The 12792-nt window shown below is 37.9% G+C and overlaps 1 protein-coding gene across 6 annotated transcripts in view; it reads right to left on the reverse strand.

The window, feature by feature from the left end:
• Positions 1-2079: 2079 nt before the first annotated feature.
• LOC18431617 (eukaryotic translation initiation factor 3 subunit B) overlaps positions 2080-12792 on the reverse strand; it is a 30530-nt gene continuing 19817 nt past the window's right edge. For 2 of the 6 annotated variants that reach the window (XM_088858442.1, XM_088858443.1), the window contains exons 6-13: positions 10908-11004; positions 4693-4821; positions 4524-4607; positions 4289-4413; positions 4010-4208; positions 3312-3832; positions 2715-2823; positions 2080-2587 (exon numbers count right to left, since the gene is read on the reverse strand). In XM_088858442.1, the coding sequence (XP_088714568.1) occupies positions 2249-2587; positions 2715-2823; positions 3312-3832; positions 4010-4208; positions 4289-4413; positions 4524-4607; positions 4693-4821; positions 10908-10946 (1545 nt within the window). In that variant the 5' untranslated portion in view covers positions 10947-11004 and the 3' untranslated portion in view covers positions 2080-2248. Of the gene's footprint in view, positions 2588-2714; positions 2824-3088; positions 3833-4009; positions 4209-4288; positions 4414-4523; positions 4608-4692; positions 4822-10907; positions 11005-12792 lie in introns of all 6 variants that reach the window. The other 4 variants (XM_006841738.4, XM_088858441.1, XR_016049485.1 and 1 more) reach the window with 3 other exon arrangements.

The raw sequence follows: 12792 nt of genomic DNA on the forward strand, positions 1-12792 counted from the left end.
TCTCTTTGTATACTTTTCTTAGGATGGGGTTTATCTATGAGTCGGTCGATACATATGCGCCCCCACACCCTCCCCCCCCCTTTTCATTCTAGAAGATTTTTTTTTTCAATTTTTTTTTTTTGTAGATTCATCATCTAGGCCAAGGTGATTATAAATATGAAAAGAAAAATAAACTTTTAAAATTAAAACTATTATTTTTTAGTATTGTTTTATGCACCGTCTATATCTTATTTATGGACAATACACTTCAGATAACATGGATGTTTGTTAGTCCGTGGGCTCTTGCACCTGCTGACTTGTGAAACAATTTTCCCTTTTCCTATAAAAAATGTCTCAATACTTGTTTCTCATGTTATGCTCTATCCCGTTTTATTGGAGTGTATATTGAATTTTAATTATTTTTAATATAACAAATTAAGCTCAAATTTTTGGTGACCATGTTTCTCATTATCAGACATTTGTATAAAAAATAAAAAAATGCAATTCAATGAAAACAAAAGAACGAAAATACTTTGGATTTATTTTTAAAATTTTAGATTATTAATTTTTTGTATTTTGATGATAAGAAGTATGAGCACCGAAAATTTGAGCAAAGTAAAATCAAATACATATGTGACCTCAAAAAGTGGGACATAAGCATAAAATATGAAATACTAGGAATTTTAAATTCCACAACATATATTTATGAAAATTTCCTTATGAATTGCCAACTCTGAATCGTCGCCATTTTCTCCACATTTATACAATACGCGGTCCAAATGTATAAAGCATCCATTTAAAAACAATTGTAATTAGTGGGTCAGATGTTTTTTTAATATAATTATTATTTGTAATTTTCATTTTTTTTTTTTTTTTAATATATTCATGATCTTCATGTTAAAGAAAATATATTCTCTAAAAATTAAGATCAAATTATTTTTATTGCCAAGCTCGCATTTCTACATTGGCCGCATGCTAACTGCGTCCATATCTAATTGCATGCTGTGTTCCCAACCCCACAAACTTGCTTAGGCACATCTTTACGGGTACGGATGCATATTGCGTGCTGCATTTTGTATGTTATTGTTATACTTCAATTTTATTTCTGGAAAAGCTGAGCATCGGTGCTGATTCCAAATAGTGGAATGTTGCATACCGGTGGATATTTGAAACGACGGATCAATGAGGTGGATCGTCTAGCCCATTACTGGATTACCCATTGGATGAGTAGGTGGATCGTCTAGCCCATTACTGGATTACCCATTGGATGAGTCCGAATTGTTACTGGATTACCCATTGGATGAGTCTGAATTGGTGATTTAGAAAAATCTTAAGAAGTAAAAAAATTAAATGGAAAATTATAGGTGCGGCCCTTAACCAAACTTTCTAGGCAGGCGACTCTCCAATACTCCGTAAATTACATTCTCAACTCCAAAACTTTTATATTTATGACCACCTCGCTAAGTTAAAAAAGTACGTTTTTTTGGATCCAAATGTCTCTTTTTAGGCTACATTTTCCACTCTTTCTAAGCTGGTCCGGCTTAACTTGTTATAGAGCTGGTCTTGCACATTTTTTGTGCTAGATCAATCGAGACCTACACAACTTGAATATATAACTGGTTTGGCACATTTTGTGTCGAACAAGCTCTATATTCAATGTGCTGGACTGGCACCAGCCCAGACACATTTTTGTACTGGACTGACATGTTAGGCATCATGTTTTGGAATCATGGGTTAAAATAGTAGGTATTCTGGTAAAAAAAAAATCACTTTTTTATTTTGGGGGGGCACCAAATGGATGGTTTATATTTTATTTTTTTGGAGGGAACTCATATTGACCACATGTAAATAAAAAATTAAATTTTATTTTTTTTAAGATTGATTATTGAGACGAAAAGAGTATATACAAAATTTCAAATTATACAAACACCCAAACACGGCTTTCTAAAAGTGTGATTTCATTATATTATAATAACATGATGACATGGTATCATTTCCCGACTAAAGAATTATATTGATTCTAGGTGATTTGTTTTTACTTTATAAATATTAGTCACTGCACATGCTCTAATAAAGGTAATAAAGGCAAAAAGGTCAAGATTGAGTGAAATAATTAGAAACTTGGAAGCGTACATCACATATCTTTCTTGCTGACCTCCAGTCTATGAAAATAAAAGATCGTAACAAAATTATCATCCACAACTCAAAATTTAAGTTCTCTGTAAAGAGAAGATGGATTAAAAACCAAAAACGCAACTGATTAAAAGATTCACTCATAGCCAAAAGAGACGACCTCTTCTGTCACATCCAAGATTTCCTCGACCTCCACTTCCTTCGCCTCGTACTCTTCCTCCTCATCACTCAGCTCCCCATCTCTCAACTCTTGCCTCAAAGCCTTCTCCTCTTCGTGGAGCCGCTTCCACTCCTTAACCCACCTGTCCCATTCTTCATGAAGCTGCCTCCTCTTCTCCCTATCCTGCTCACTGAGCAACAATGAAACATCCTGGTCCTCTGCTTCATACTTCTTACTGTACTTCTTGAGGTTCTTTGCAATCTCCTCTTCTTTGTCAGGAGTCAGGAATGAAGGTGGCCTTGGGCGCCACAGGAACTGTTCAAGAAATCCATTGAATCGTTTAGAGATATTATAGAAGGCTACAGTGTTCGTTTCAAAAAAAAAGAAGAAGGCTATAATGTTCCAAGAGTAGGTTTGTTGAGTTTTCTTTTTTTTGAAGTACCTGATAGAAGTGGTCTCTTGAGATCCTGTATAGGAGTTTGCCATGGAAAGACCAGATGTTGAATCCATTTTCCATCTCATGCACAGAAGTAACGGATGTTGCTACGTATCTGCATTTCCCAAAAAGTTAACCAAAATCATGCAAGCAACTATCAAAGAAATCAAAATGCCTGAAAGTGCGAGTGAGTGGGTTGGGTGGGGAAGGGCGGAGCAGGAGGGGGAGGGAGAGGGAGACAGAGGAGCAAAAGAAGTGGATAACAAGCACCAATATTGTATGATGTATACTACTCCTGATAGAAGTGGGTAACATGCACCAATATTGTATGTTATATAGTACTCCTAAGGGACAATAACTTTCCATTTTCGAAAGAGAACCTTGGAGACTGAGTTTATCCAGGTCAATGGCTAGAAGGCACCACTGCAGTATTTTCCACTCTCTGTCCCTGCAAAAGGATGTCTGGTGCTTTTTTTGTACATAGGTGTACCAAAGTGCATAGTATACATCTATACAAGAAGTTTCAAAACAGGCTGCTCCACCTTACAATGGAATCCTAGCCTATAAAAATGGCCATGAAATGCTCACTATGGGCTGCCATACCTTCCAGTAGGATCCCACTCAACATCAGTGGCCATGAAATGCTCACCGACAGCCATGGTCTCAAGCTCATCAACGTTGTAGAATTCAAGCTGCCCATTGAGACCTTTCAAGCCAGCAAGGATGATAAATCGACCAGCTGGTGACCAATACAGGGCATTTGCTTGCTTGCCTTTTATTGTTGCGAGTTTTGAGACCCGTGCACTTCGCATAGAGTAGAAGCTCACATCGGGTCTGGGGTTATCTCCATGAATCACTGCAAACCTGTGGCCTTTGGGCTCCCATGCAAAGGCAAGGATTTTGTCATTCTTGTTTTCAAGCTCCAAAACCTCAATTGGAATGTCCCTCTCTTTTATGCGGAAGAGCTCAAATCCAGTGTACGTGCTCTTCTTGGTCTTCGTGTACCGGTCTACTTTGACGGCAAGATACTCTCCAGTGCTTTGCCAGAATATCTTACAGTCACTAACACTAAACAGGTTCTTCTGCCTCAATTCCTCGCGTCCAGGAATTTGAACGAGACTAACCTGCACTCAGAGAACCCAAATGTGTATACACCAGAAGACACAGATTCAGGTATAGAACAGGAAGCTTGCATCTACTAAGAATACCAGGAAAAACTATCATTCAGAAAATGACCATAGGCAGCTTGACGTCAGGCTCAAAGAGTAACTAAAAAACCTCACTAGTGGTTTTCAACTTACTCTTGCTGGTTGATTCCCACCACCACCTTCAGGGACGAAGAGTGCCAATATGGGATCAGTTGGAGACCAACTGAAGTCAATAACATTTTCTACTTTAATAGACTTCTTATCAAGAAGACTAAAGGTCTCTGTTTCATAGACACTGATTGCATTTTTACCAATTCTAGCAAAGTATTTGTCTTCGCTTCCTCCGCTCCATCTAGAAAAACAAGCAATTGAGCAATGATATGAAAATAAGACTGGGAATATAACAATGATAGTGTTAGTAAAATCTGTTACCTGAACACAGGCCATGAGACACCAGACACACCTCCAGTTCCACCAGTGGCAAAATCATCAGCACTACCTTTGAATTCTCTCAATACTTTTCCAGTTCTCGCATCAAAAATAACTAGTGCAACTTTCTGAAAGATGCACATGTGATCATTATGTTAGATATATTTATCTTTTTGACCACCAAGTCACAACCAAGGAACCAATTATTTCCCATCTTCTGCGATACAAAATGAAGTACCTGTGAATCCCGAGGATTGCTGGGTTCATGGCTGCTGTACGTGACTAGATATTTCTCCCCAGATGAGAAATCAATAAGTTTAACCTGTGCAAATGTATCATATGTTGTAAATTATAAATATGGCCTGATATCAAATTTGTAACAGATAAACAATGTGAGGAAAGCTGACCAGGGGATGGGCATAACGCATTAAACGGTTAAATGTAGTGGCACCTCCCCAAACAGCCGCCCCCTGCCTGTGTACGGTTGCCAAGTATGTCCCAAGTGGAGACCATTGAACAAAACTCTCGGTCCAAAACTGCCAAATACCAAAATGAACACTGCAAAAACTGAGAACATGTTCCCATAAATGGCACCAATATGTGGAAACATAATATAGCAAACTTGTACATAATTCACCATTTCAAGTGGACAAAGGTAAGTATGCAGAAATTAAACACTAAACATATTAACTATTATCTATTACACAAGGCGGGGCAAATATGGAAATGAGACCCACGTACACATTGGTATTTCTTGAATGGATAAACACAATTTTGCTTCCATTTCAGATGTCATTAGGCATGTTTGGCTCAGAAGCATCTGAACCATCCATTGAGAAAGTAAGATGCTTTAGAAGGCACTGCAAACTGTAGAAAACCATGTTTCCCACAAATAGCTTTCTAAATCTTTCATTTATCTGAAGATTTCCAAATCAAGATAAAGCCAGTAAATAAGCCAACTATCATTGCATACTGCCTATTAACTGAAAATATCATGATTAACTGACAACTGCAATTTAGAAGAAAAGAGCTAAACATGTGCAAAACGACAAGAAAAAATTGTGGTTCTCTGCAGAAAGGAACAGCTATGCAAAAGCCATGAGGTTGTGCCAGAAGTTGAACTGGGAACTTTGGTGCTATCAAGTCATAGAGACTGGCCAGATTAGAATTGACAAGAGTCACACTGTAGCCATAAACAGTGTTTATAGTATAGAGTGCTCTGAACAGAAGTTCAGTGGTCACCAGACTAGGATCTGTACGTCTGGCATTTCTGCCAAGACATCAAGGAGGTTGACATTTTCTCTATATTTATTCCTCTATCAATATAAGGATGTTAAAAAATCTATGGCATCCTAAAGGAGATTTCTTAATAGGGAAGGAAAGGCTAGATGATGTTGCCAGAATGGCTGATGAAATCAGTGGTACAAAACAGGCGTCCATTCTAATCATCCAACCAGGAAAGCTTATCACAGCATTGACAAAAAATGACCCTTTTACATGGTCATTTAACTTTATCTCAATTTCTTGTTCGGAAAGATGCCTTTTGGTGGCTTGCAAGGTCCTAGGTACAGGGCCACTAATCGCTTCTCTTTTACTCTTAAGAGGTCCAAAACATATTAGAGAACAAAAAGATGCATCCCAAACTAGGGTGGGCACTGAAGCCAATAATGTTCAACCTAACCAAACACGTTGTTGAGTGTTTCAAGGTGATTTCTGTTGAGTTTTGTGGCTTTTAAAGGCCTAAAGAGCTTGTAAAAATAATATTTATAGTGGAAATGCACTTCAGTGGGAGTGTATGTATTGATTGACCAACGGTTGGGTAATTTATGGCCCTGATCATGTCTCCCTTAGCCCTAGGAATGTGGCAGAACTGAAAAAGGTTTGCAGTAGGTCCTCTTTGTTGAGGTCAGAGAGATGCCCAGGGAGCATGTTTGTTGGTCAGGAGAACTGTGTGGTCTCCTGTGTGCTGTTGTAGGCCGATGAGAGTAAGGGCTTTGGCTCAACAAATTTCCACACAGCATGTACAAATGGAAGTTGCATGGAAGCTTCCCTATAGAGGGACATGTATACATGTGTGCATAGAGAGTGCCCCTTTTGCACTGTGGTGACAAGTGCTAGACTTGCTCTTAAAGGGGGGAGAACTGAAATCCGCATTCTAGGATCATGCTCCCAGTGTTTTTTAATCCAACTTTGACAAGCCAATCATAAGCCCCTACAAAGAGTTTGTGGGTCATGCGACTTTTGTTGGGTTAACAATTGTGGATCATGGCTTCTAAGGCGAGTGAAGTGCCCTTATTTTTGCTAATTTTAACCCATTAGTACCAGTCCACTTCTAGTATATTTTATTATGTTTTATAATTTTTTAAATATTATTTTCAGAATTTTTTACATAAATTGTGTTGTGACTACATTAAAAGGGTATTTCTGAAATTACATAACTTTAGCACATGCGGGGATCAAGGATACAGCCCCCATGTGTGTGACAACCATGTGGGGCCCACATGGGCTCCTAGGGTAGCACGCCAAGGGTGCACACCACCTTTTTAGCAAAAAGATGGCACCCCAATTTGTTTTAAACTTTTTTTCTTCATGCCACTTTTGGGGAGAAAAGGTGACATGCCACTTTCTTGGAAGATTTGTGCACATTTATTCTAATTTTTTTTTGGCATGCCACTTTAAGTGGGAAAGGGCGGACACACCTTGTTTCTAAGAAGAGGGGGAGGGGGGACGCCCCACTTTCTTATTATTGTTAAATAATTTATTTTTGTTAATAGATAAGAAATCTAATTTAATTAGATTTGAATTTCTATCCTTGTGGGAAATCTAGAGATCAAGATAATCTTTAAGTTTGATTGTATTTCAAGTTTAAATATGAGACATAGATAAAGTTTAAGTTTGATATTTCAATTTTATATAGGAGTTGGACTTGGGGTAAAATTCTAAAGGAATAAGGTTTCGTAATTCCTATCTTTCCACACAAAATCATAATGGCTAATCTATGAGATGGATGACTCTGATAAATCCCTCTCACCCCACATATTTCCTATTTATCCTAAAAGTCTAGCTAGAAATTGGATAAGGCAATACTTAAAAGGAATCATATTCAAATTAAGAGATAGATTTCCTTCTATATAAAGACCATGTTTGAACATCTGTCAAACTCATTACAAGATCTTTCTCTCTTAAGACAAGATCCTCTCTCTCACACCACTCTTTCCTCTCTTCCTTCATGCACCAAAAAAGGGAGATCTCTCTCTCACACCACCCTCTCTCTCCTCTAGTTTTCTATTCACACCACCCAAAGAGAAAGAAACATAGGTGGTGGCACGTGAAAACCCTAGGGCTAGGGTTTATTGATTTTTGAAGGAAAAAGAGGTATATGCAACTTAGAGTGAAATAAATTCTCAAATTCAACCCTAATTTGTTCCCATTGGGTTTTATATAAACCCTACTTTATTTTTGAGCTCTTTAAAACCCTAGAAAAAGAAGTATTGCCCGTAAAGCTTCTCTATCTAATAATTTTCAGCAACACCTTTAGGAGTAAAAGTGCGTCATTGGTCAGAGAATTGGGTGTGGGGTGTACCAAGTCCTGGTAGGGTAACTCCAAGCATCTTCCAGTAAGTCTTCCAAGTAGTTTTAAATTCATTTACAATATTATTTTCTATTTTCTGTAAATTTCCAGGAACTTATTTTGTGCTAAATATTATAGTGGGAGTCAGTTTAAGATAGTTTCTATTTCTCTTGGCAGTGAAAATAAAAGTCCGTGTAAGTGGATTTCAGGTATTTGGAATAAAAATAAAAAGAAAACTTTTGAATTTAATACTTTGACTTCCATAGAGCCACACCTTTCAATGGTGCGCATCTGGGGAATCGAACCCCCAGTCAATACTGTGGGAGGGTACTATGATACCACTACACCAGATGCGCACCAATAAAAAGTGTTGCTATGTGGAAGTCAAAGTATTAAATTCAATTTCCGCTCTCCCTCTCTGGACTAGTATATAACAAGACTCATGGTAGGGGCAGAAGAGATACTCAAGGTCCCCATTCCTTCCCTCATATGTGCTCCTAAGCCCAACCTACCCTCCTCACCATATAGTGATAAAATCTAATGGCATATTTTAGAACCATAGTCCATTGGGTCACCACTGTTGAAAAAAATAAAAAATTGACGGTGATGGAAAGAGAATGGCATCCAATGTTTGGTCATGCTCTCTTCTGGTGGTGTATCCAATCACTATCCATCATTGATAGGATTGCAATGATCAAAAGGACTATGGATTTTCCATAGTCCATTGGATTATAGCACATTTCTCCGTCAGCAGTTGGCTATCCTATATTCGTCCTCCATGTCTTTTTGAGCCCCTCATCTTGTGTTTCGGATACTCTTTAATTTCCCATAGGAGCTTCTCTCTCTTCATGTTATTTTTGTCATCCAGCTTTTACGCGCAAAATCGAACTCTCTTAGAACCAAAGTTATCCATGACATCTCTAAAAATTGCTAGCTGCTTCCAATTTTCTCGACAGGATTCCATACCCAAGAAAACTCGGTCAACCCTCACTTCTTTTGCTGAAGACGACAGTTCCTCATAGGCTCTGAACATGAATTATTGCCGTCAGTTCCCTGTTTTGTGATTTCAGTGGTCACCTTCAATATATCAAGACCATCACTGTTAATAATTATATAAATATCATCCTTGCTCCTTAAATCTAGTCTATAATTTACCTCAACTGCCAAAACAACTCCATTACCCTTTTCTTCATCTGCAGTGTTCCCACCAAGCTCTTCCTCAAGTTAACCATTTCTGCTTCTTTTAAACAAAACCTTTAGAGCATCTCTCCATGATTTCATTAGCCTGCTTGTCAATACATGGTCTATACCTTACAATGCCCAATACAGGTAGCGAGATGGAAATTGATACACCGAACGGGAATACAACTCGGCAATTCTCAAAAGCCAGGACATGCAAAAATAAACAAGAAATGCATTCTGCAGGCAAATAATTGTAGTCATGACTCCATAATTACATGTGTATCATACTCAAATTCCTTCTCCTAAATAGCCCCTGGAGAACTGGCAATACCCCTCAACCTGCTGTTTGTCTGTTTCATACTTGTCATCTATTTCAACCTTGTAACCACTAGTAAAAAACTTAACAATCTTGGCATATGAATACAGAAATACAATCATATTCTAAACATACAAGTATCTTGATGGCAGTAGAGGTGAGAAATAAAAGGGAAACTCTTTTAGTACATCTATTGACATATGTTGGCTACTACAATACTTAGAAAGGACGAGAAATGGGGAGGCTAGAGTTATCATAATCACACAAATAATTTTGTGATAGTAATAGCCTCCACAACCTAGCATGCAAATAATCTCAAAGCACTATCCAGATTTGGAGCAGTTCACAAGCATTACATGATAAATTCACCAGAGGATAACTTATATACAAGGAACTACTAAATAAGTTGGCAGACTGATGCACGGACAAAAAAACCCAACAGGAAAACAAAGAGAAGGCACTCTCTTTCTCTCTCTACGATAAAATTTTATTTCATTCACTAAAAGCCACCTTTTACAATGGGATGCACCCCCGTGTATTACTCCTAAAACCTCCTAAAATATCTCGTTACTAAATTAGAAAAAACAAACCCTTCTTCCTAATAGCTAATTGCTATCTCAAGTCCATATCTTTTGGAAAGGCTCCTCCCAAAACAACTCAATCAAAAAAAGAAAAAAAAGCTTATCAAAACGGACTAATCTTCATAAAAGATTAATTTGTTAAAAATAAAATAAAACGCACTCTTTTATCCTTAACAAACCCTTTACTAAAAGAAAGGGTTCGCTCTCTAAAAAAAGGGACTTAATTATCCTATATTAAACTTACAAAGGATAAGGATAAGCCTCCTTAACAAAATAAAAGATGCTCTTAAAACTAAATACAAGCTTCCCTAAAAACCAAAATGTAGCCCTAGCACCTAAAATAAATATAATTCCTAAAAACAATAACCCAAAAATCTACCCACATCTTTGAAAAAAAAAATAAAAATAAATCTTTAAATCAACCCATTCTTGATCTGGAAAATCTACATCATTCTCCCCTGGTTGAAGAAAACTGACCCTCGAGTTTTAAAACGAGCTAGGATGAATTCTGCGTTAAACCCATGATCTTCTTCAACTTTGAAGGCAATATTCAAACTTTTCCATCTCTAGATACACAACCACTCGATAGGATATATGTTCATCATCAATCTTTTCATCATCAGCCTCCATGTGTTTTATGTAATTCTTGATCATATTCCCAAATCCTCATATGCTGTATTTCTAGCCTCCTTGCTTTGGGCCTCCATCACCTTTTTCTTTCTTTCTTTTTTTTTTTTTGAAGAACGTTAACATTATATTACTGAGACAGTAATGGCTACAATGGGAGAAGACCGAGAGCCCCCACTGAGGGTGGCTCTTGGTAAAAAATACATCAGTGAGCCATATACAAAAAAGGCTTATAAAACTTGCTCGGTTACAATGATTTACAAGGATTGTCCAAAAAATAAAACAAAAACCAAGGAAGCTACGAAGTGTGCCTGTGGTCCATGACAAAAAAAGGAGTGGGCCTACTGTTTTCTTCCCTTGGATTCTAGCTCCCTCTTTCGCCATCAGATCTGCAAGCTCGTTGGATGTCCTCCATGTATGCTTCCAGGAGACGTCTATATCCCTGCAATGTGAGTAATTTCATAAAAAATGGTAGTAAGTTGCCATGGGGGAGGGGTCTTCCCTCTTGCCCAAGAGATAGTATTTTGGGAGTCTCCTTCCACTATAAGGTATGGTCCCCAAGATGGGTTGAACTTTTTCAACCCTAGTAGCAATGCCATAGCCTCTGCATATTGGGAGTCATCAGTACCGAGGTTCTCGAAATAAGTTAAGAGAATTTCTTGGTGGTGATCTCTAAAGACTCCCCCTGTAGGAGACCTTGAATAAACATAGAAAAATCAGCAATAAGCACCTCGACACAAGCATTTTTGAAGAAATCCTAAGGTTTTTTCCCACCTAGGGCTCAAGCCTTAAGCTTCTTTTACAAGACAAAGTCTCTCTTTTCTTAAAGAAGAATACATGAATGACTCTCCAGCCCATCCATACCCTTATTTATATTGAAAAATTATTGTTTTAGACAATATTTGTCCATACAATTAACTTTTAACCAAAAGGTTCTAACTTAAGTATAACTTCAAACTAAACTCCCTAATTTTAATTAAAATATCTAAAAAATCCCAAACTGGTCCAGTAATGAAATAAGTAAATAAAAACATCTGAAATAGCTTAAAAAACTAAAAAAACACCCAAACTATTTCTTGCTCTTCTTAGAAGAGCTCCTAGGGTTTTCATCCTCCAAATATGAGCGAAAATTAGGATGAATCTGTCTCTCTCAAAGAAGATATTTGCAGCTACTTGTTGTGCTTTGATCTCCATCATTATCAGATGTTAGCATGGATTTTGTTTTGAGACTTCCGCAGACTCAAAGGGATATAGATTCTATATTCGTGGTGGTGGATAGATTCTCAAAGATGGCCCATTTTAGACCTTACAAGAAGACTCTAGATGCCACACATGTTGCTAACTCGTACATCAAAGAGTTGGTGACGTTGCATGGTGGTCAAAAGACGATAAATTCATATCGGGATATGAAGTTTCTCAGCCATTTTTGGGGAACTTTGTGGAAGAAATTGCGCACTCAGTTACAGTTTAGTAGCGCTTATTATCCGCAGACGGATGGCCAGATTAAAGTGGTAAATCGTACTCTTGCCAATCTTTTGAGAAGTACTGTGAGGAAAAGAAGAAACTGTAGGACCTAGCACTACCTCAAGCCGAGTTTGCCTCTAATAGTGTTTGCAATAGATCCACTGGTAAGAGGCCTTTCGAGGTAGTATACGGGAACAACCCAACTCATTCACATGACTTGGTTCTTGTCCAGGCCAATGGGGAGGGTCATGCTACTGTTGAGGACTTGGTTGACCAAATGAAAGGAGTGGATGAACAAATGTGTGCTAGTCTAGAAGCCAATAGAGCCAAATACAAGGAAGTAGCGGACAAGCATCGTTGTTCCAAGGAGTTTAATTTGGGAGACTGCGCAATGGTGTATCTCAGGAAAGAACGACATCCATTGAGAAAATACAACAAGTTGAATGATCACAAATCTGGACCATTCAAGATTTTGAAGAAGATGGGCAACAATGCTTACAAGGTCACTTTTCCTTCACACATGGAGACTTCATACATCTTCAACATTGCTGATCTGTCAGAGTATCAAGGTATGGAGGCGCATGAAGATGAAGATGTGAACTTGAGGGCGAGTTCTCCTCAACCTGGGGAGAATGATGAAGATCTGAGCACAACAAGTAGCCACTAGTATCTTCTTTGAAAGCAACAGATTCCTCCTAATTTTCGCTCATATTTGGAGGATGAAAACTCTAAGAGGGCTTCCAAGAAGAACAAGAAGAGCAAGGTG

This window comes from Amborella trichopoda, chromosome 2 (assembly GCF_054954075.1).
Source record: "Amborella trichopoda isolate Santa Cruz 75 chromosome 2, AtrichopodaSantaCruz75HAP2 v2.0, whole genome shotgun sequence".
Lineage (NCBI taxonomy): Eukaryota > Viridiplantae > Streptophyta > Magnoliopsida > Amborellales > Amborellaceae > Amborella > Amborella trichopoda.